The 24658-nt window shown below is 38.7% G+C and overlaps 1 protein-coding gene across 1 annotated transcript in view; it reads right to left on the bottom strand.

Moving 5' to 3' along the window:
* Positions 1-833: 833 nt before the first annotated feature.
* The window catches only part of CCDC9B (coiled-coil domain containing 9B), a gene marked incomplete at both ends in the record, with an annotated part of 55124 nt that continues 31299 nt past the window's right edge, over positions 834-24658 (bottom strand). Inside the window, 8 exons of the mRNA XM_083349671.1 lie at positions 834-1523; positions 2537-2594; positions 7729-7834; positions 9707-9760; positions 10567-10622; positions 11496-11680; positions 22380-22433; positions 22530-22604. Coding sequence (XP_083205797.1) covers positions 834-1523; positions 2537-2594; positions 7729-7834; positions 9707-9760; positions 10567-10622; positions 11496-11680; positions 22380-22433; positions 22530-22604 — 1278 coding nt within the window. The remainder of the gene's footprint in view (positions 1524-2536; positions 2595-7728; positions 7835-9706; positions 9761-10566; positions 10623-11495; positions 11681-22379; positions 22434-22529; positions 22605-24658) is intronic.

Below are 24658 nucleotides of genomic sequence, written 5' to 3' on the forward strand. Positions count from 1 at the left end.
AGTTTAAAAAAATTAAGGGAAAGCATTTTTCTTTTGATTCTCACATTTGATTCTTTTTTTCATGGAATATTTTCCTTCTGCAAATAAGCAGAATGGGCCAAATATAAAGTTTAAAACTTTTTTTTTTAAAAAAATCATTTATTTAAACCATCCCAGGTTTGAAAGAAAACTCAAAAATCAACTAGTGCAATCTTCACCAAAACAAAAAGCATTGTAACAAGAATTCCGGCAGGAAGACAGCCAGGCTCTGCTGAAAAAAAAATCTCTTACAGTTTTCACTTCCACTTCGATCAGGAAGATCTTCCTAATATTTCCCCTACTGGCTTGTACCTTACCCTGCAAAATAATAATTCTTCTATCAGCTATCTCCCAGGCTTCCATACACTTAAAGTAGTTATCCTATCACCTCTGGAAGATACATTCTCTAGGATAAGCATCTATGTTTCTTTCAAATGTTTCTCCTAAGCTTTGATCTCTAAGTCTTCATCTTTGCTGCTGCCTTTTTGTAGACATGGTCTTCATCAAACATGACATATCTTGGAGTATTCTGAATCTGTAAGTCATGCCACCTCACTTTAAACCAAATAAGTAGCATACTTCTTCATCCCTCAAATCTTGACGTTTTTACAACAGCATATTTATTCAGACCTTGCATTTTGAGGGTTCATAAGAACATTGTGGGGGGGGACTGCACCCCATATCTTGTAGGTGTCAGTAAGCCTTTTACTGAGCCTTAAGATAGTATACAGTGTAAATCTATATAAATGAACAAAATGCCATACAGTGAGGATTCACTGACCTTCAGCCCGCTGAGAGCTCAATTCATTCTTAGATTAATTATGTGCTTCCTTATTGTATGACTCAGGGTTGTCTTGTTTCAAGTTGCAAATTTTTGTTCCTTCTTGTGCACACTCATTCCTTATCCCTTGAATTTCTCCAAATGAAGTCTTGTTTTCCTCCACATGTGCAAGGCAGGCTGTGCTATCCTTTTCTGTCCCAAGAGCTACCTGCTTCTTGAGGCTTCCAATATGGATTTCTCCTGTTTGTCTTATTATTGACAATTGCTGGCCTCTGCTACCTGTTTCCATCACATCTGGCAGCTTGATAAAGTTTTCAGGACAATCCTCCTCAGGGTACCTTTCAGAACATGTGTTTTTATCTAAGCAATTTTCATGGATTTCTTTAATTACGTCCCTAGAAGCCTTCACTCTGGATATTTCCTGGCAGTTATTCTGATAGTTAGTCTTAGGAGACAAATCAGGGCCGGATATTGCCTTATTGAGTTTGAGATTTACCTCAGTCTCATCTCTACTGACATCCTGGATAAGGCCCGTTCTGGTTTTTTCATTTGGGCTTTGGGCTTCCCTTGAACCTGGGTCCATTTCATTTCTTTTGGTCTGTGCCATGGGTATATTAGATTCTTTTAGTTTTATATAATTCTCTAGTCCAGGTAGGCAATGGTGCTCTTTCCCTTCTTCGCTGACCAGAATTAGATTATTTTGTCCTTCTGTGTTAATTGATCGCTAAAATGACAGGAGAAAAAAATAAATAACTTGAATTAAGTCTTATTGTGTTTTAAAACAAAAAACAAAATTGGGATAAACTGCAAAAGGATGATTAGTAGGTTTTGGAAAGTTACAAATGGACTAAGGTCCAGGTGGATTTGAAATAAGATTTTGAAATTAATTAAAAATCCTTGCCATGGGAAGATGCTTTTGAATTCTTTTTAAAAACAGGATAGGATTGGACTTTGATGAATGGACGCTAGAGGGAATTAAAAAAAATACACTTTTTTACATACAAAAAAGATTAGATTACACATAAAGGTGATGAACATCTGAAAGATATTTTTGAACAGTGGATCCAGAAGTTAATTTCAATTTTAAGAGTGTCTTCTTCTAAAACAGGGGTGTCAAACTGCCGGCCAGATGCATCATGGTGAAACCACACCCACCCCATTGCCAGCAATGGCAAAAAAGTCATGATACGTTGCAACACAAAAATATTGGGATAACGAAACAGTGTGATTGTGTCAATGAGATATATGAACTCAGACATGAAACCAAAATTTATGGTTTAGCATTATGGGCTTTTCAAACAAAAAAGAAAAGAATGAATGCTGATATGAATCTTCACAAAACATGCATTTGCTAATATACCTCCATGTATGTTTGGAAATATTTTTCTAATTTAAATTGAAATCTGATGCATCATACCTTAGTGACTAAGACCAGGACCAAGTAACCTTATGATTGCTGATTTTATTGACAAAAATCTTGAAGCCCCAGCAACTATCTTTATCCTGGATTTTGCCTAGATAATCTTTAAAATAAGTTTTCTTGAATGGAGTCATACTACACTAAGATTTGGCATCTCGGGTTCATAACCTGTTGGTTTGATTATGTTACATATGAATCCAGATACTCCAGTTTATTCAACATAATATAGCTCAAAACAAACCATGCCATAGTTATGAATTCAGTTCAGGGATTATATTGTCTGTTTTTCTATCTGGGCAAATATTTCATTAGCTCACCTGATTATTAAGTTCATCTTTTAAAAAGGGCATTTCATCACCATCCTTAATGTCCCATCTGTAAAAGAGAAAAAAAAGGGGGGGGGGACCTGTTCAGTTTTCACAAAGTAAAACACAAATTCTGGTTTTTGTTAGAAGATTTTGCTTATCCTAAATTGTGGGTCTTCAAACTTGGCAACTTTAAGATGTGTGGATTTCAACTCCCAGACTGAGGAATTCTGGGAGTTGAAGTCCACACATCTTAAAGTTGCCAAGTTTGAAGACCCCTGTCCTAAATGGATTGTCCCTAAGTGAAAGAATGTCCATTATAGCATAGCTGAAACCTTGCAAGTTGACTCTCTTTACATGGTTTAGCAATCCTCCAATCACCTGCATAAAGTTCTAGCTTGCCTTCACTTTTATCTAATCCATGATTGATAAAGAAGTTGAAATAACAGGATAGAAACACTGGTGTAGATCACTCTGGTAAGAGAATAATGACAATTTTATTTTAAAAAATTATTAAAATTATATGCCACTCATCTTACATTGCCAAGTGACTCTGGACAGTTCCTGTTATGTATGCAGGCACCTGCATAGCAACAGCCACCAGGGGGCGTTGGCCTGGACGGTTTCGGCGGGAAACCCAGTTTCGGTGGGAAACCTAGGGCCAACCCCATTGGCTGTCCGCTTACCTGGCCGGGTATTTAAGGAGGCCAGGTAACCCTCACTTCCCCAGTTCACTACCCACTTCCAATAAAGAGCTGAACTCACACACCAGCTGGCGTCTCTTCCTTGCGTCGGACCCACTACACAACAGTTCCTATTTACCTATTTAATTAGGTAAAATTGACTATTCATATTTAAGAACATGAACCTGTAACTGTCCAGAACAAAAAACTGATCAGCTGAATTGCTTTTAACATTTGGACTCAAACTGACTGAATTAGAAACTCTCTTACACAAATATTATATAGTTCTATAGACATATGTCTGTGCTTATGTGTGTATGCATATATATATACATGCATACACACACAAACATAAACATGAACATACACACACACATCAAGATTAAGTCACAGTAAATCTGTGAATTATAAGATTTGAAATCTAACATTTGGAATAAATCAAGCTGGTAATAGCTACTGAATGTATATTTAAACCAGTTGTGCACGGACTAAAAAACTGAATCAATAATTGTTATGTTAAATGAAAAAAGCTTGAGCAAACATCATTTAGAGCAAATATTATTTATTATTTATTGACTGGATAACTGTATATCCCACCATTCTATACCCTCTGCATTTGTACTGTAAGATTTAGAGAAGCATTGTTTTCAAAAAATGAAACAAATCCAGCATAAACAAAGCACATCTTTTCTTGAGATTGTGCAGAAACCAGATGAACAATCCTGGGGTGTGTGTGGAAATGAGCTTTTTGAAGGATTTTCAGTCAGTATCGTGTGAATTCCCTGCATGATCCAAGGCACTTTTTTGTCTTTGCTTCAAAGTCCTGCAGAGTCGGACTGTGACAGTCAACTGAGGCTGCAGCAGAAGAGATGCTGAAACTGTTCATAAACCTCTCAGACTGCTAGTCAGTCATTATTTGCAATTAAAGTCTGGAGGGGGCACTTTCATCATTGCATGTGTTCTTTCAGTGAGCGACTTCTTAAAAAGCCAGATAACTTATGAACGCACAAAAAGAGAAATTAATCACTCTAAGCTTCCACATGCAAAGAGGGTAATAATACCTGCTGCTCAAAATAAAAAACCTTTAAACTACAGTCTAAAAGCATAAGGAAAGGATTAAATGAACACTTAAATATAAGGACCCTTTCTTCCTCCTCAAATTGTCTTCTGTGGCTGTCTTCCTCACTGCAGAACTTAGAAAGCAGAGAATAGGCAGGGAACACCGTGTGCCAATCAATACCTCCCAACATCTGATCAATAGGGAAGCGCAAACACCATCATTCAATGAACTGGGTTGCCCAAGAGACTGCAAATCCTGGAGTAATACAATTCATCTCATAGGGAAGGGGAGGGGAGGGGAGGGGAGGAGAGGAGAGGAGAGGAGAGGAGAGGAGAGGAGAGGAGAGGAGAGGAGAGGAGAGGAGAGGAGAGGAGAGGAGAGGAGAGGAAAGGAAAGGAAAGGAAAGGAAAGGAAAGGAAAGGAAAGGAAAGGAAAGGAAAGGAGAGGAGAGGAGAGGAGAGGAGAGGAGAGGAGAGGAAAGGAAAGGAAAGGAAAGGAAAGGAAAGGAAAGGAAAGGAAAGGAAAGGAAAGGAAAGGAAAGGAAAGGAAAGGAAAGGAAAGGAAAGGAATTGTTAGCACCCTTTCCATATTTGTAGAATATACTGCATGCATTTGCCTATAGAAATATCAGAGCTATTGATAAAATGTCAGAGGTGGAACCTCCACAGTTGTACTGAAAATCCTATTGCAAATGAAAGGATAGCATGACAACAATTTTGCATCTGTGCCTTTTCTAATAGTTGTAACCATGGCTGCACATTGCTAGAATGAAGGGAAGTGAAATATATATGCTATACAATGCTTACAAGCAAGGCCTATGAACAGAATGAAGGCTGTCTGTGAAGGGAATGTAGAAAAGCCAACTGTCCAGGAACTACAAACATTTCAGAGCTCATGCCAAAGGAAGGAGAGGAATAAAGCTAGACAACATCCCAACATACACGTCACAACAGCAACAAAAGATGCAGCAGCTGGCTGAACTTTTACCAGTGTTATCTCCTCTCCCTTTTCTTGGAGTATTGCAGTAGGAAGGAGGCAGTTATAAAAATTTGCAGACTCAGACCTGCTAAATCCTTTTAAAGTTCTAAAGTGGAATTTAAAGACCTCTAATTTCCAAGCTCGTCTGTATTCATTAACCTTAAGCTGGCTGTAAATCCTATAGTATAGTTTTTTTCCAGATTTCAGTCATCTGATTTACCTCATGCATTAGGATTATGCTAACTGGGTTGCAAAAATCTGAATCACAGGATGGCAGCACGGAGTTAGACTGACTGTCCTGTTTCTTTGTTGCCATCTACGGGTAGTTCAGATTTTTGCAACCCAGATATCCTAACCAAACTGAAGAAGAGGAAGGTGATACAGAACATTTTCCATTGCACACCTGTCAACGTGTAGCGAGACAAAATTGGCAACTGAATACACACTTCTTGTCCTGGCAGACAACCATCAATAACGGTTATGTATGAATAGCCAACTATGTTTCCACTTAAGTAGTACATACGATAACAAACTAGAAAGAGTAAAACCTCAATTTAACAGACCCTTCAGGAGAAGCGGGTGTCCATTAAAGCCAAATGTCTGTTAAATCCAAAGTTTCCCCCTCCTCAGTGGTATCTGTAGGAGGTGGTTAGGTGACTAAAGCAACATTGAAGCAGCTCTGCTCCTTTTCTATGTTCGAGTCCATTATTTATTTATTTTATTTATTTAATTAGATTTATATACCGCCCTTTCCCGAAGGACTCAGGGTGGTTTACAGGGTATTTAAAACAAGAACTACAAAAGTTAAAAACAATTAAAAAAATTACAACAGTCCCTGAAAAAGTAAAAAACCCCAATTAAAATTCAAATTAAAATTAAAATTCTCAGCCTGGGCCAGAGAGCTCGAAGAGCCAGGTCTTCAGGTCCTGGCGGAATGACCGGAGGTCGGGGGCAGTCCTAATCTCCACGGGCAGCTGGTTCCAGAGGGCAGGCACACCCACTGAGAAGGCCCTCCCCCTGGGTGTTATCCGCCGGCAATCTCTTACCGGCGGCACCCTGAGAAGACCCTCCCTGTGGGAGCGCACTGGACGAAGGGAGCTTGATGCTGGCAGCAGGTGTTCCCTCAGATATCCCAGACCCAAGCCATTTAGGGCTTTATAGGTCTTTACCAGCACCTTGAGAGTTGGGCAATTTATACATTCAAATAAATAAACAAACAAATAAACAAACAAACAAATAAATGTTGCATTGTGAACCCACACAAAAAGAGCAGAGTGGCACAATGTGTTCTGACAAATGCAGTGAGATCTGGAAGCAGCTATTTCTTTGCCTCTTTTTCCCTTCCCTTCTATGGGTGATTTCTCTCAGCGCCAGCCCCTAGGAACTGTGGAAAGAGCCTTTTTTCTTCAAATGCTACCAGGAATAAAAATCTGGGTCAAAGCAGGATCCTGTCTGATATGCTGCCTCCCTATTCTTCCCAGCACCTTCCAAGCCTCCCTTCTTGACCTCGGCCAGTGCTGTCACCTAGTCTGCCTCCACTGGATCTTCTCCTCTTGCCAAGAACTCAAACGTGAAGAGAATGCGGAAGCGTATCCGTTTTTTAGGGGAAGCATTGACTACTATCTTGACTGCTTTTCCCAATAGTGGACAAATGATTGCTTCCAGAAAAGCTACCTGGATGAAAATTCTGTCCATTGTAGCCAAAGTTCACCAAACTGAGATCGATTAAAGCAAGGTTTTAGTAAATATAAAGTCTACTTGATTTAAAGTAGTAGAAAGTCGCACGAAATCCTACAAAGTCCTACTGTGAAATTCACCTTAGACTGCATTCATTCAAGCAGCAGCATTCATTCAAGCTGCTTTTTTTCCTGGTTGTTCATCATTTAGCATGCTAAATCATTGAAAAGCATGTTTTTGTTTTCTCAGTTGATAAAGCTCATCCTCCACATTAACTCTATCAAAGCTGTTACAGAACAATTAGATTCTAGATATCTGACTTTCCTATTTTCTTGTGTGACCAGAAGCTGGCTTTTCTTCCAGTCCTTGAGCCACACGTGATTTAAATATCAATGTTAGCTAGCTGCAGCTCAAGATTATTAGCATTTATACTCCCTTAATAAAAACAGAAGCACTGTTAGCGTAAGTTATATAGCCTATGTTTTTCTTGAAATTCTTACAGACAACCAAAACTGTTTTTTCCAATCTTATAAATTTGGGGTGTGTGGGTGGGGGGAGGATTTTCAAATAGGATTCCAGCTGTGCAACCCACTTAAAATGCCTCCTTTGCAATTAAATTGATTTAAAAATGCTTTGTTAACTCTTAAAATGTGTTTAATGTAACAAAAGCAATCTCTCACTTATTGGTCACCTCTGAGGATATTATAGTCATCTTAAAAGAGCCAAGTTGAAGACCTCTGCTCTATTCCTTTAAAAGAGGACACATATTAACAAGTGTGAAATCTTTTTAAAAGATACTCTCTTACCTTCTGGCTCTACCTGTCAACCTATCTTTCCCTCTGGCTTTACTGCTCACCACCAGCAATGATTTGGAAACTGATTCAGTGCTGCTCTTCCTGTGTTGTCCTCCACCTGAAAAATAAGCCATATGGACAGACAAAGAGCCAAACAATTCAGAAACAGACTAAACATGCTTTATTCTATGAAACTATCCTACATAGGATCATTCAGCCCTGCAGATGGCGGGGATAGGAGAATCATGTTGAATAAGATGAAAAACGTCCTCTTTCATCAGGTATCGGGGCTTAGGCTGAACACTTATGCCAGGGGTCTTCAACCATGACTCTTTTATGACTTATGGACTTCAATTCCCAGAATTCCTCAGCCAGACACGCTGACTGGGGAATTCTGGGAGTTGAAGTCCACAAGTCATAAAAGGGCCAAGTTTGAAGACCCCTGACATGCCATAGAAACTATCCCTCAATTAAGCAGATATAAATTTGGGCACTCTCTGGGTGGGAGATCTCTTGGACATGTTCCCTGTGAGTGTGTTCAGATGATACAGCAAACCAAAGAGCCCCTGGTTCAGAAATGTGAAAAATAAATAAATGAAAAATAAAAAAAAATCTAATTTAAAGACAAACTGTTGTGCCCATGCACACTACTCCAATCCTGCCCAAGGACTTTTCATAGGATAGGCTTGAATTACAAGTCAGTCACAAATCACCCCTTCCATGATTTATTCAGTTTTTTTTTTTTACAATAGATTAGAGAAAGAAGTCAAGAACAAGCCAGGGAATCATTGTTTCTGACAACAGGTTAAATCAACCATAGCCAACTGCATTGCATTATCTGCATCAGCTCAAAGGAAGAAGCCCTTTTTAGAATGTCCAAATACTCTCCTGTAGTAGGGGAGAATGAGACTCTTCTACTATGTTACTGTGACTGATTTGTAGAGTCCTTTGTCAATGAAGTTTGTCAATTTCCCCAAGTTCTTGAGTCTCAAATGGTAGATGTAATGACTGGAAGGACATGTTGCCATGACACTTGGGAATGATTCGTTCTGGGTCAAACTGCTGGTAATTGCCAATTTTCCAACTACTGGAGGTGTGGTGAAGCCAACAGGCTTTTCCCCCCTCTCTTTTATAGGTCTAGGACTGTGAACCGGCCCCCTGTGCCCCCCCCCTTGAAATTAAGTTGGCCCTATTGCGGATGGCTTTCTGGAAGCAAGGCTTGTTTCAGAGAGTTTTTGATCATAATGATGATGCTACTTAGTTATAGATAGTAATAGAAATGTAAGGTTTTAATTTTTATCCTTGCAACAGACATTTAATTTAATAAATTGCTTTTGGTTTTTTTATCATGGGCATTTTCTATGTTTGTATTAAATTTTGTAAATGATTTGAAGTCAGTTTTGCAGTGCAGTGGTATATAGGATAGTTGATGATAGATAGATAGATAGATAGATAGATAGATAGATAGATAGATAGATAGACAGACAGACACAGACAGACAGACAAGCAAACTAACTCTAATCCTTATCTACCCTTCTGATGGTAGCATCTGGTGTGTTGTCTGTCAGCCTTTTCCCCAGCTACCTGCCCAGTTATGGCTTCACAGGGAGAAAAGAAAGTCTATATACAGGTAGAAGTGATAAATCTTTCTGGGAAAGAAAAAAAACACCACTTTCTTTTCTATAGCAGTGGCACAAATATCCTCCAACAATGATGAAGTCAAAGTGCAATAAACAAAGCCACAATGGCAGCTGCATTATCGCATTCAAAGAGAGAAGCAATCACAGATCTACTGACTTTTACACTAGTAGCAGTTGATCGTCTTTCCTGGAATCATCCAGGGACTGAATAATGGTCTTAGGATAAAATGTCCTCTGTTATGTAATTCTTTTTCAAGACCCCTCTCCTTTCCCCCCCCCCAAGATAAGTAGCCTATGAAAAGCAGTCATCTTTTGTAGTATACATGAACTTGTTTCTTGGATCTACTCACCTTTCCCATCAGAAGGTGGAGCTCGTAACTGGGACTTCCGGACACTTTTCCCCCCTTGAAAGAACAAAGAACAACATGAAAATCTGTACACTTGGACAAGTTTTGAAAGTGCTGTGATAATAGTGAATAAAGAAAGGAAAGATTTTTGTTTGATAATACAATATGCCTACATACAGGGTAAAACCTCCAATTTTTCTGAAAGAGTATCTTTTCTTTTATGAATTAGAATATGTACTTTAACCTTTAAATACCACATTTAGTATTCAGCATAGGCTCTGTAAACTATGTCTTCAAATCTTCTCTGTCAAACTAACCACTTTTAATAGCAGCTAAATTCTATACTGTGAAAACAGGCTGATTTATGCTAGCAACCAAGATACATAACTGAAGCATCTCTTTGGAGATCAGGATTTTTGTATTCTAAGAGAACATAGAAATGTAATATTCATCTGATGTTGCTTTCTTTTCTGAAACATTGGATACCTTACTTAATTCCAAAATTAAAGTTATTTGGGTCTTTCAGCTGTAATAAACACTGATTTAAGGTTAAAGTTTCTCTTATATTTATTTTCTACAGAACCACATAGAAGCAAGACTGCATTAGGAATTGAAGCATGGAACTATATGTCCCATCATTGCCTTCTATCTTTTATTTTGGACATTTTTGTGAGTTTTAACTCATATAAAATGTTAAACATATGATTCACCACATAAGATAGGACTTTGAAAAATAAGTAGAATCAGAATCATACTGGCAGTAGTCAAAGATCAGACAGCAAGCAAAGAAAACACTCAAGAACTGAAATGTTCATGATTTCAAAATACTTGAATCAATACTTGACTCAAGTAGTTTTGCTAACCTTTTTTATTCTGGGGACAGTCCAAGACTGGTTTTCCATCCCTTATATCCTCAAACCTGAAAATTAAAAACATATTTCATGAACTTTGACAGATTGATCTTTTGTAAGTCTTTCAAAGCCATCGAACACAATGGCATTACAAAACTGTGATGAACTGAATTACAACGGGTTTCATAATATAGTGTTCTGTTCAAACTGTTCTGAACTATTCCAAATCAATTTTATTTAGTCTCCATAACTAATAGTCAGGAAAAGCCCTTACTGTTATGATTTCTAGTTTGCCATCTAATCTATGTACAAAAATTTGTTGTAGAATCAGAGAGAGATGTTCATTAATAAGAGACCCAGAGAGATTTACAGATTATATAGAAAATAAATTGTGAAGACCTTGTTTCTAAATATGCTGAGATACCCTTTTCTCATTCAATATACTGTAATATGGACTGCTGGCAATATAATATGGACTGCTGAATTCAAATCATTAATTCAGGCAGAGACATTGATGTACTATCATCTTTCTCTAGTAATCATAAGCCATTTGCCAGTAAAGATATTCTTGAAATTTGGAGATTTCTTGTTCTACCAGATTATAAAATCTACCAATGTATAATATGCAACATGCAGAATGTGTAGAGACTGATATTATTATGGTTGGTTGCACAGTCAGTTAGATGTTTAGATTGGATTTGGCATTTTTATCCACCTCTTGCATTCTTCCCAAGGACCTGAGATAGATAAAAATTGTTATTTGATGATGTGAAAGGTAATAACATACTATAGAAGCTGTTCCTTTTGTAATTGACTGATGGTGAATTTGTCAATGCCAAAGGTTTCACTTAAGAGAGGAGACCTGGAGAACATCCTGGACAGGCAGAAACAGGAACTCCACGACCTAAGCCATAAAGGGATATAACATGGAGATAACCTACATGCACTTGGTTTTCTCTAGATCCCAAGCCCGTCGCCATTCACCCCTTGCATTCTTGTGGCGGGTGAGTCTCTCAAGATCAATCTGCTCCCGTTCTTTCTTCCATTGCATGTATTCTGACCGTTCTCTCCCAGTCAGGGTGCAGTTTTTCTCTGTTGGGCTCTCCTGGGGAGAATTCTCTCTTTCCTAATAGAAAAAATAATGACTAATTAATACGAAAGCATTCCCTGGGTGTGCCAAGTACAAGGTGAAGAGTGTTTTATTGGAATAATTTTTAGTACCAGTATTACTGGGAGCTCTTACTTGATTATATCACTGTATTTATATACCACCTTTCTATTGAGATGTCCAGGTGGTATGTGGAGATTTTTTCCTAGTTTTATCATCACAGCAGCCCTGTAGATGGGCTGAGGTAAGAGAAAATGACAATCATCATACAACAAACTCCATATTTGAATAAGGACTTGAACCTGGGTTTCCTCACTGTAACTCCAACCCTTTACCCACCATGCTACACAGACTAAGGTTCCCTTACTGAAATGTAATTCATTCCTTCCTTCCTTCCTTCCTTCCTTCCTTCCTTCCTTCCTTCCTTCCTTCCTTCCTTCCTTCCTTCCATAGCAATCCTGCTATATGAAGTGAAATGAATGCTTGCCAAAAAAATAGGCAATGCTATATTTGCATCCATTTCATATCAGTTTAGAATGGTCTTCCACAATCAGGCATTCTCTAGTGCGGTGTTTCTCAACCTTGGCAACAATGAGTTGTGTGAACTTTAATTCATTCCAATTTTTATTAAAGGTTTTTACAGCAATAATAAGAACTAATGCAAGAGAGAAAAGGAAAGAAAAAAATAAAAGAAATAAAAGAAAAATCTAAAAATGCAATAAGAAAAAATTAGGAGACAAAAAGAGAAAGATATAAAGAAGCAGATTCTTATAGTCTTCACAGCAGTTATAATTACAGTTATATTTTAACTCCTCTCTCTAAAGTTACATTGTGACTCTCTTCTTTCTATATCTATCTATCCCATTTAATCATCAAAACCATAACTCAAAGTCCATTGTGTTCATTTTATGCAAAAAGTCTGTAACTGATAAAAGTAAACATTGTCTTTTCTCTAATCAAAGAAGTCAGTTTGTCCATCTGAACAGCACTTAATTTGTCTTCAGTTGGTGTTTCCCCTTTTTATCTTTCAATTTAATAGGAAATGGCTAGTTCAAAATATGACACAGTTCTTAAAATGTGGAACATTGAGTGTTCAGCAAATAAATAGTGAGGGTTTTATAAAAGATCATTGCAGTACAAAACATACTTCACAGACATGCTAAGGCAATATAATTCAGGAACTACTGCACAAGCAGGTAGAAAATTGTGATATCTGAAATAATGCAATTTTCTCCTGCCTGTCTATCTATTCATCTGTCTATCCATAGGCTTTCGAGCAACCTACTGTAGTATTTATAGACTCTGAGTAGCTTACAACGATCAGAATACAAGGTTAAAATATCTAATCCTAACATGTAATAATGGGCCACCCATAGGATAGGCTGATTTCCAGTTCTGGGCACCACAGTTCAAAATTCAAAATCTCCACAATTCAGAGGAAGACTTCCAAGATAGTACCTGGAAAGGAAGTCAATAAAGAATTGTTAAAGGATTCAGGTGTTTTTGGGCTATAGAAAGGACAACTAAAGGAGATATAATAACTCCCTTTTTACGACCCGATTTATTCTCTACTACCTCAGAGAATCCATATTAGATTCAGTGAGTTAAAACTTCAAGGAAGTAGATAGGATGAACATCAGGAGAAACTTCCTGACTATATATGCTCTCAACCAATGAAACAGACTGCTACATAACCTGTTGTCCTTCACAAACCAAGGGTGGATGATCATCTGTCATGAAATGCTCTAGTAGATCCAGTGCTTGCTTGCTTACTTATTTACTTATATTACGATTACAAATAATTCAAAGAGGTGAGTATATGCCTTCCTCCTTGTTCCCTGTGAGGAAAGTTGAAGTAAAAGAGAGTGCTTAGCCCAAAGTCACCCATCTAGCTTTAATGCCAAAGGTAGGACTAGAACTCACAGTCTCCTGGTTTCTAATCACTATATCGAATTGAGTTTAAAAGCGTGCCTTTTAAACATACAAAGTGGTAGTGCTAAAATATATAGCATGACCATTTCAAATTGACATATTATGTATATTCAGACATCAATTAGGTTTTTGTAGGTATGTAGTAAAAAATATGTAAAAAGCAAGCATTTAAAGAATTCATTTAAGACACACATTGACAGATTTTCCTTTTTATAGTTTCTAGTCCCAGTTAAATTCACTGTTTAGATGAATTAAATAAATGCTTTTTAATTCCCAAATTGGATCACTGACTAGTAACAGTTATTTAACTCACTGAGAATTCACCATAGGGAGTCTCTGAGGTAAAGAAATATGTGTCATGATTTTTCAAAATTAGGAGCCTAACATACCTTTCCTATCCTGGTAGCATTCAATTACATTGTATTACAGTCCCCATCTCTCATATGATGGGAATTGTAGTTTATCATATCTGAAAATTTTCACATTGGGAAACGCTATCCTGAAATAAAAAGGTTTTATTGCCCGAGTTCTCTGTTATGAACTATACAAAAATGTATACTTAAATAAGTGGGACTTAACTTGCACTTCCAATATATATATTAGAAGACAAGAACAACATTCACAGGTGTGGCCACACATGGCTACACACAACCACGTCTTTAATCTAGCAGGGACCGAGGCAATTGCCAGCAACAACACTAAAGGCGGCCGCTTGTTAAGGAAGCTTGGTTTTCAAACCACTCCTCTATCAACCGGAATATAGACCTCCCCCCTGCATACCAGGCACTAAGAAATTGGGAAGAGGAACGACGTGTGCAATATGAAGATAAACAGTGCAAGCATTCACAAAGTACCTCATTGTATCAAATCCAAGATTGCACCAACACACAACCACCCTGCAATGTTGAACACAGGGAAGAAGAGCAACAACCATTTAAGACCACTGGCATGAGAACATGAGCAATGACCAGAGCTATGGCTACAACACATGGAACTATCAGCAATTCACTTTTAACAACAGATACCCAGAGACAACTACACCCCCCAAAAACGGATGTGCGACAACTCAAAGAAATACGGCAGACCTCAACAAACAGATCAGTGATGCGCTCCATGAGCAGAGTGCAGACACCAACAGTATAAATGCGATTTCCCCACCCCAGCATCTCCATCCTGACGACGTTGGCAGTTAGCCAACAAAAGCTTGAATTTTTAGCAATAAAAACTGTTTTAGTTTTTTAATTCCATCCCAGTGTTCGTTTGTTTGTTAATTTTAACATGCCTGAGATTCGCATTTTTAATCTTGTCAAGGAATATATACAATTCTTGTTACTGTTAATACATATACAATTAAATATAGACATCTTCATCACATTTTTCTGGTATTATACATAATATCAATAGTGTCATTTTGTTATATCTTTTCTAGCCAAAACATATCTCAGATGCATTTGCACTTAAAATCCGTTTGTTCTATCAATATCCTGTTTTTCCTGCTTTTTTATTTTAATTTTCCGTCAATGTTCAAAGTATCTCTATTGCTTATAATTTTCTCATAATAAATTATATTTGGGTAACCAAAAGCTTCCCTTATTCAAACCCTTTTAGAATTTTCATATTTCCCATCTCATAACAAAATATAATATTCTAGTTACAAATCTATCCTTCTAATTATAATAATACTTTTATTTCTAACAGTTATCTATTTTCTTAACCTTATTCAAACATCTGATCAATAGTATAATATCCCATCTAAGAAAACCTTTATTTTCTTCAGTCTTACCCTTCTTTTGCCAAATAACTTTCTAAATCAGTGCATTTGAATCATCAAGTAATTCTTCCTCTGTTTTTGTATATATTGTTTGGAATGAGGAAGAGAATTTGACTGAAGTATTTTTGGAAGAATGCTCAACCCATTTATATTCATTAAATAGCTTCCATCCTTCTCCTTCAGTTTTTCTTTTCATTTCTTGTTTGTAAATATTCAGCATTTCTGCTAACAGCTTTATCATCCGTTTGATCAGCTCTTCTTCCTTATGTGTTCTGAGAACTTGACAAGTAAGATATCTTTTCCATTTCTGGTGTTATCACTGCATCTTTTAATTTTTCATTTGTCTGTATCTGTCTGTTAATTCTTTCCTTTAGGTCCTCCATCTTTGGATCCAATTCTTCTAATTTTCCTTCTGTTTTTTGGGTTACTAGTTCCTTCTTTGTAGTCATTGTCTGATTTGTAAGTTTAGGTTTGAAAATTGTTCTTTTATCTCATTTGCGTTATTTTGAGTCTCATCATGAAATAAAACAGTTGTCTCTTGGATTGATTTCAACATAGAAAGAATTATTTTCTGAGATTCGTTAACATTTTCTTGTGGGTATATCAAGCTGGGGGTTTCGGAGAAAAGTGTTAAAGATGATTGTTTACCATTTAAGGCTAAGTATGGAACACCTATTTTGTTGTTGTATGTAGTCTTTATAGTCCAAAAGGGTCCCCAACACAGATAAGCAGCCCAAGAGATTTTTCCCTTTTCCCAGCTGCAGTCTGCAAAAGTGAAAGTTTCCAAGAACAACAAAGAGTCTTATCTAAGTCCGGGCTTTAAGCCAAATTTCCTTTAAGCATAATAAATTGTAGTGCTGTGTTTCACCAATAGATGTCATTAACACAGTCTTCCAGCATTTCAAATCCAAGCCTATTTTACAGACTTTCAAATATCTTTTCTAAAAAAAAGTCTCAAAGGTACTTTTACTTCTGAAATTTCAAAGCTATATGTCTGTAATAATTCCAAATTGATCTTGTAGTTTTCTCTATTTTCCCCCAAAGCAATTAATTTGCTGCTTTTCTTTTCCTGAGGCAGCGAGGCAAAAACTTCCCTTCCCTCTCTCATCAGGAAGGATTCTTTGCTTTGGACATTCTTTTTTCCAGGAGAGTAGTGTTAAGGTCATAAAAAGAGGATAAAATCTCACCCAGTTCCATCCATGTTGCTCAAAAATTGCTAGTTAGTCCTTATCTTTGGTTGTCAGCAGCTTCTGACTGGCCACACGAATGTAGACAGTCTTTCCCCTGCCAGTTTGGATGGCTTCTTCAGATCCAGAGAAAGGGCTGCCACCCCTCTGCAATTGACAAGGGTTCCCTCATTCTTGGTCGCCTCTCTGGGGTGACTTTTGACCCTTTTTAGGGTCCCCAGCGGGGCAAAATCTAACATGGAAGATGGAGCCCCATCTCCAGCATCTGTTACGCTACAACACCTAACCAGAAGTCAAAACTAAGGACACTTCTTACGATATCAAAATGATAAATTTAAAGTCTAAATGGCTGGGCCTACTTTGGAAATGTTTCAGATCTTGCACATGACACATCCAAGGACAGATGTAATTAAAGTGGATTTCCCAAACTTTTCAGAAAAATAATTTCAGCCAGATTGTTTCAGTGATACTGGCTGCAAGTGGAATTTGAACCAGAAACTTCACACACATTTAACTATTCTATTGCACTTAAATGTACATAGCCAACTTTTTCCACTGTAGGGAGCTCAGATAGCCCTGTGTACTAAACACCATCAAGTACACAAGTACACAAGACAGGGCAATGTTCCTTGAGGAGATAATTATGTGCCAGCCTCCAGTAGCCTTGTGATTTATTGTTGTAGCAGCTGAATGCTAGACTTGCTGAAATGTTTAAAGACTTTAGCAACAACAAAGGGTGAAAAAGGCAACTCAGAACAAAAAAAGAATGTATCCAAAGGAAAAACCATCAACACAGCAAGAGTTTGCTGTAATCCATTAGAGGTTGGGGCCAACCAGTAATTTTCTGGTCTATCAAGTCAAGAATATCCAGTAGAGAGCCAAATATACAGCTTGTCTTACAACATTATTTTCCCATGGGTAATTCAATATCCCATCTCTTTCCCCTTCGAAGGCTGCCACCCCCACTTTTCCTCCAAATAAGAATTAATCTTCTATTTTATTGCAGATCAAAATAGATGGGAGGAAAATTAAAGACCAGGAAACCTGTTTCCAAGGAGACCCACCTGTGTGGGTGGGCCAAAAGGAAAGGAACACGAAGGCTTCACTTCGCTACCAAAAGACAGAGCGGTGCCTGACAAACTGAGCTATATGTGCTTGGGGAAGGAAGAGGTTTAAGATCCCCATTTGAACTATTGGAAAAACCAGGCTGGCTTTACAAGCCCCAAGATAAGTTTATAATAAGACTCCCTCTGGCATCTTGTTTTCTGTCTGTTTCCTAATTGTTTTTTCATCATGTTACATCTGCAATACCTTCCCTGCCAGACTTGGGGAGTTTAGAGAGCTAGAAAGCAGCATGAGAAATAAGAGTTATATTTATAGCATAGGATGAAACTTTTGTTGCAGATGTATAAAGACCCACCTGGGAAGAGTCAGTTTGGATATTCCAAGTCTGAAAATAAACCATTGTTGTTGTTGTTAGTTGCAAAGTCGTGTCCGACCCATCGCGACACTATGGACAACGTTCCTCCAGGCCTTCCTGTCCTCTACCATCTTCTGGAGTCCATTTAAGCTCATGCCTACTGCTTCAGTGACTCCATCCAGCCACCTCATTCTCTGTCGTCCCCTTCTTCTATTGCCCTCAATCTTTCCCAGCATTAGGCAGCCCAAAGGCCATCTCTGACTTAATGATTGCAAACACAGATGGTACTTGATCAGCTAGATTAAAATGGTTCATTTTGTAGGCACTTTTCCAGTCCTCTGGTAGTTCCCTGGTGCTCCAGGATCTTTGAAAGATATAGTCCAGTGGTTCTGAGATCATGTGGCCATTCTCCAAGTAAAAAAAAACATGACCAAGTTGCTAGCCATCACTATGGTATATTTATGGGAAATTCATAGTTGAACTATATTTGGTGATGTTTCTTGGCACAGGTTATTCCCTTTTGGGTTCCCAACAGAAGAAGAGGAAAAGAGGAGGCAGGAATGTCTATGGCAGGGGCAGGCAACCTCGGCTCTTTTATGACTCATGGACTTCAACTCCCAGAATTCCTGAGCCAGCTCAGGAATTCTGGGAGTTGAAGTCCATGAGTCATAAAAGAGCTGAGGTTGCCTGCCCCTGGTCTATGGAGATTCTCAGTCATGCAGGTCATGGTTATCTCAAAGGTGCTTTTTCAAAAGGCAACTGGACTTTGCTTTTTTTTTTCTTTATTGAGGAAGACTCAAGAAGCTCCTTCAATTCTGACGGTTTAATCTCTGAACTGAAGAAGCTTCTTGGACAAGAAGCGAAATGTCTTCCTCAAGGAAAAAACAAAATCTAGCTGCCTTTCGAAAAAGCACCCTTCAGAGGAGGCAGGAGTATTAGGTATGTTTGTCACCTTGAGTTATATATTTTAAAAGGCAGAATAAAAAATATCTAGTAACAACAATAAAAAAAGACAATCAGTCCCGCTTCACTCTAATTGCTGGGGATAATAGAATAAAGTGCTCCCTTCCCGCAATAAGCCAAGCATTGGGAGATGTTTCCTTTAAATTGTGACAATTGCAACCATTTCTGATGGCTTCCACCTTCTTTGCATTTGTATCTGAACGGCATTGCTGTAACCTTCTCTTGCAGTAATATTTTTTTTCCCTATAGAAAAATGGAGAACTGTGCCTCCAGAGACTGGAGGCATCTCTGTGTGCAAGCACATTCACCAAGGTCCAGTATAAAGGGGATAGGAAATATAGGTTGTTGTTGGGTGAGACAATATTTGTTTATAGAACACACCAGCATTAACTTTCAAGGGGTTTAGAATAGGAGACAAATATTTTTTGTATCCACCTATCAGGCTGGATGAGAGATAAGGAGCACTCCAAGTTTATTGGAAGGAGGTCTCTGACAATGATGGGAACAGGAGAGTATCACTGTCAGGAAAGGAGATGTTTACCTTTCAGCTCAGCTTGGCCACAGCTGTGCCTGCTCGGCCATAAGGGAGTGAAATTAGCGGGCTTCGTTGTACTCCTTTGTCTTCAGCTGGGACAGGCAAAAGAGCTCATCTGCGCTGGCTTAATGAGTCACCATCTCTAGGAAAGGGAGGGTGATTCAATTTCTGCTCAGTTAATTAAGAGCATTGCTTGGCTCACAGGAGCCAGGTTCTCCCTCTGGGTTCACCGGCCATAGTCCTCGCATGCGGAATCCAGTTTAGTTTTCTTTGTTGAGTCAATCCCAGCATGTCAGATCCAAGAAAGCTTTATCATAGCTGTGAGAAGGAATGGTTGCATGCTTTGATGGCACAGGAAAGGTATTCTGCTGGTTGTACAAAGAGTCTCAGCCTGCACAAAATCTCACAAATAAGCCTTTCATTGTCCTTCAGTTGCTAAGGTGAATCAAATCTCAAATTGACCGAATGAAGTGGATCCTTCCCTTCCTGGAACATCTTGGCTGCAGCGTGGTTAAGTTAAAGAGTTGGTTTGGCAAGCATTGTCCTCTAGACAAAGTGTGGAACTGGGACACTCAGCTAAGGATATCTTATCAATGGTCATACAGTGCATTTTGCACCCTCTGGTGGACTTGTGCTGAATGGCATTGTGACAGCCTGAGCTAATAGCTAGCTGGGCAGAGGACTGATTTGGTGAAAGGGACCAGGAGCAGACCTGTAATATGCTCAGAAGCCATCTCAGTCTAGGCTGAATTCTGTCACAATCACTTAGACCAGGAGTCTTCAAACTTAGCCCTTTTATGACTTGTGGACTTCAACTCCCAGAATTCCTCAGCCAGCATGCCTGGCTGAAGAATTCTGGGAGTTGAAGTCCACAAGTCATAAAAGGGCCAAGTTTGAAGACCCCTGACTTAGACTATAGCTTTTTCTTCTCATCCATTTCTCACTAGCATATGTATTATGGGTAACTACTAGCAACACCTTTTGGTATTGTCCATGGGGTTTTCATGGCAAAAATACTGGAGTGGGTTGCCAAGATCATGGCATCCGGCCCTCTCAATTCCTGGCAAATAGATGGGGAAGAAATGGAGGTAGTGCCAGAGTTTATTTTCCTGGGCTCCAAGATCACCACAGATGAGGACTGCAGCCAAGAAATTAAAAGATGCTTGCTCCTGGGGAGGAAAGCTATGGCAAATCTAGACAGCACACTAAAAAGCAGAGACGTCACACTGCCAACAAAAGTGTGTATAGTCAAGGCCATGGTTTTCCCAGTTGCAATATATGGCTGTGAAAGCTGGACCATAAGAAAGGCTGAGTGCCAAAGAATTGAGGCCTTGGAACTATGGTGCTGGAGAAGACTCCTGCGGGTCCCTTGGACTGCAAGGCATTCAAACTGGTCAGTCCTAGAGGAGATCAACCCTGACTGCTCTTTAGAAGGCCAGATTCTGAAGTTGAAACTCAAATACTTTGGCCACCTAATGAGAAGGAAGGACTCACTGGAGAAGAGCCTAATGCTGGGAAAGGTTGAGGGCAAGAAAAAAAGGGGATGACAGAGAATGAGGTGGCTGGATGGAGTCACTGAAGCAATAGGCCTGAGGAATGTTGTCCATAGGGTCGTGATGGGTCAGACACAACTTTGCAACTAACAACAACAACTAGCAGCACCAGCTTCATTTGTGCCCATTTTGTAAGAAAATAGAATACACAATGGTGCTTCAGGTGAGCATTTTATAGCTAGAATTTTGTTTTGTTAATCCAGGCATGTATATATATAACTAAAATGAACCCATCATTTGTTGGGTGATTTCATTTGTTGGATATGTATGTATATGTACAGTATATAAATGCTCCACAACCACCCCATTCACTTGTTCCAATTCTTCGAGACTGCCTGATTAAGTCTGGAGTTTTTTGGCAAGATTTTTCAGAAGTAGTTTGCCATTGCCTCCTTCTTAGGGCTGAGAGAAAGTGACTGTCCCAAGATCACCCAGCTGTTTTGTGACTAAAGCAGGGCTAGAATTCACCATCTCCTGGTTTCTAGCCCAATGCCTTAACCACTAGATCAGGGGTCCTCAACCTTAGCAACTTTAAGACTTGTGGACTTCAACTCCCAGAATTCTGGGAGTTGAAGCCCCCAAGTCTTAAAGTTGCCAAGAGTGAGGACCCCTGCACTAGACCAAACTAAGTTTTAAAAGAGGTGTTTTTTAAACATACAAAATGGTAAAGCTAAAACCCATAGCATGATCACTTTAGATTGACAAATCTATTCAACTTATTGACATCAATTAGGTTTGACTAGCTGTGCAGTACTATCCGGTTCAATGAGTACTGTGCTGTCATGGTAAAAAAAAGTTAATGAAATAGGACTGGGGAGATTCAGATTCAAGTCTACCTTCAACAATAAAAGTTCATAATGTAGCTTTGAGACAGTCATTCTCAGCCCAATCTGCCTCACAGTGCAATTTAGTGGGGATAAAATGATACAATATCCCATGCCTCAATAAAGGTGATGATGATGATGATGATGATGATGACCTTTCTAGAATTCTGTAAATTGGCATCATTTTGCCCATCAAAAACAATATAATCAAATCTAACTGTATATAAACTAATGTATGGTCTATCTCAGTGTTTCTTGGTAACTTTTAGAAGTGTGGACCTCAGCTTCCAGAATTCCCCAGCAAGTAAGCAACATGTTGACTAGGATATTCTGGAAACTGAAGTCAGGTTGAGCAATACTGGTTTATCTACTCACTGTCTGATCTGTTATTGGCCACAATTACACATGATTTATAAAGTGAAAAGAAATGCAGTGACACAACAACAAAAGTAAAAATAAAATGGGCAAACTGAAAAACGCTTTCAGACTCAGGTGTTTCTGTAGAAAAGAAATATTATCACCTTCAATTCACCTTCCACCAGTACAACAAAACAGAAACATTCTGGTTAAATTCATGGTTACATACCTGGGGAGCAAAAGAAGCCAAAATAAGGTACTTTCAAATAGATCCTGCACATATGTGTGAGAGTAAACAAAACAGAATGGGAGGTTCAACGCTCACCTTTCTGAGGTGTGCAGTCTTGGGAAGGTTGTCTTCACCAGCCCATTTCCTCTCTGTTGTTTTCCTTTCATCTGTCTAAAGAAATAAAGAAGGGCAGTCTCATTTATTTTTTTTAGAAACAGAGAGGCTTCCATAGACCTGGAGAAAGTCCCCAGAACTTGCAAGAAAAGCTCAACAATTTCTTTTTAATTAGGAATGGGTGGAACAAAAGGGATCGTGGAAGTTATTTCATGAATTTATCCAACAGAGAAGAAAGTCACATAAGAAGAAAACAAGCAAGGTTCTTGCAAATCCCTTCTGTTCCAGGCTGCTGGCAGAAAGGAAGAGTAGGGCTGTAGCTAAAAGTTTGGCCTTTCTCTATATCAGCACATTCACTCAAAAATGCATACAGAGAAAGAGCTTCTGCATAGCATTAAGGCAATATTTTTTTTTCACTGTTTGATTTGATTCACTAGTTGAAAAACACTTTTAAAATCTTGGACATAGTAACTTTCTACATTTTTCACAAGGCTAAATGGTGTTTCCAGGTATCGACCACGGGGCCAAATGGGGTTTCCCAGGATTTGGAAGATTCCCAGATAATCCCAGATAATCAATGGTGGCCACAGTATCAAAGATAGCACCGTGGCTATCTTTATCAGTTGAAATTGTAGAGGCCATTTCAGAGTCTGCTATAATATTGATTATTCTTTGTTGACTATTATCGCTATTGATGATAATGTGCTGAGTCAGGCAGATATATAAAAATTAGATAAATGTTTTATCTCTTTGATAAAACAGTTGAACAAATCAACTGTTACTTGGAGGCTGCACAGCCAATAAGAAAATTGAAATGCCTTCATTGGCCATATCCTCCCAACACAATGATTAATTAGTTCATTTTATTGCTAGGCTAGAAAAAAGCACCAATTTTAAAGAGATCCATGGCTGAGATCTGAATGGCAGGGAAGGAAGATTCTGTTAGCTGGCTGGCTGGCTAGCAGCCAGTGACAGCAGTGAAGAAAGGATAGCAGCAAATTTATTTACAGGTGCTGAGCCAGAAAAACAGGTTGAACAGGCAGGGTGGGACAGCGACAGCCAGGAAAAGGTATTTGTGTGCTCAAGATGTCCTTACATCTGGCAGCACCTCTGCAAGCCTGCTCCATCCCCATATTTCTATGGCAAGGTTGGGAGTGTGTATTTGCCAAGGTAAAGATCGAGTTTCTGCTCAGTCAGCTGCTGGTGAAGACATGTAATTTTCTTCAAAGCATACTATGGGACTGCAGTGTAGTTGTTATTCCTATTCCTGATTGGCTGAGATGCTGAGCATATATTACATTTTGCGCCTTGCAAGAGACAAAAAAAAAATCAACATCCTTCCTACCCTAAAATTAATAAATCAATATAATAAGCTGGTTCAAAGCCCCCTACATAAAAAGTCTTCCTAATTTTACATCTTTCTTATAATTTTTACATCCTGGTTGAAAGCTGCATGTGTGTCAAATCAATCCCTCCTTGAGCTTTATATCTGAAAACTAAAATACAAAAAAACCCGTAAACTCCCTGGAGTTTTTTCAAAAAAAAAAGAAAAGAAAAAAAGACAGGATGCTGAGAAGATGAGCAAACTGAAACGAATAGGTTTTACTCCTGCTAATTGCCTGGGACCCTTTTATCCAAACATCAAAGTTCTTACATAGATAGACACATAGAGCAATTCCACAGTGGAAATTCCATCTCCATCCACCTTCTCTCTATCATAAAGTATAGGTTTACATAATGCTTGATTTTATTGTTCAATTTTCTTACATTTGCAGCAAAACTACATCACAACATCCAAATTGTTAGAAGAACAACTTAGAAGGGGGGGACAAGGAAGAAAGACAGAAGATGACACTGATTTGCATATATGTTAGCTTAGCCCTATCTAGACCGGGATGCCCTGCATACGGTCACTCATGCGCTCGTGACCTCTCGTTTAGACTACTGCAACGCTCTCTACATGGGGCTGCCCTTGAGGACCACTCGGAGGCTCCAACTGGTACAGAATGCAGCCGCGAGAGTTGTGTTGGGAGTCTCCCGATACTCCCATGTTACACCTCTGCTCCGTGAGCTGCATTGGCTCCCAGTTGTCTTCCGGGTGAGATTCAAGG

The sequence above is a fragment of the Vipera ursinii genome (assembly GCF_947247035.1).
Source record: "Vipera ursinii genome assembly, chromosome: 1".
In the NCBI taxonomy this organism is placed as follows: domain Eukaryota; kingdom Metazoa; phylum Chordata; class Lepidosauria; order Squamata; family Viperidae; genus Vipera; species Vipera ursinii.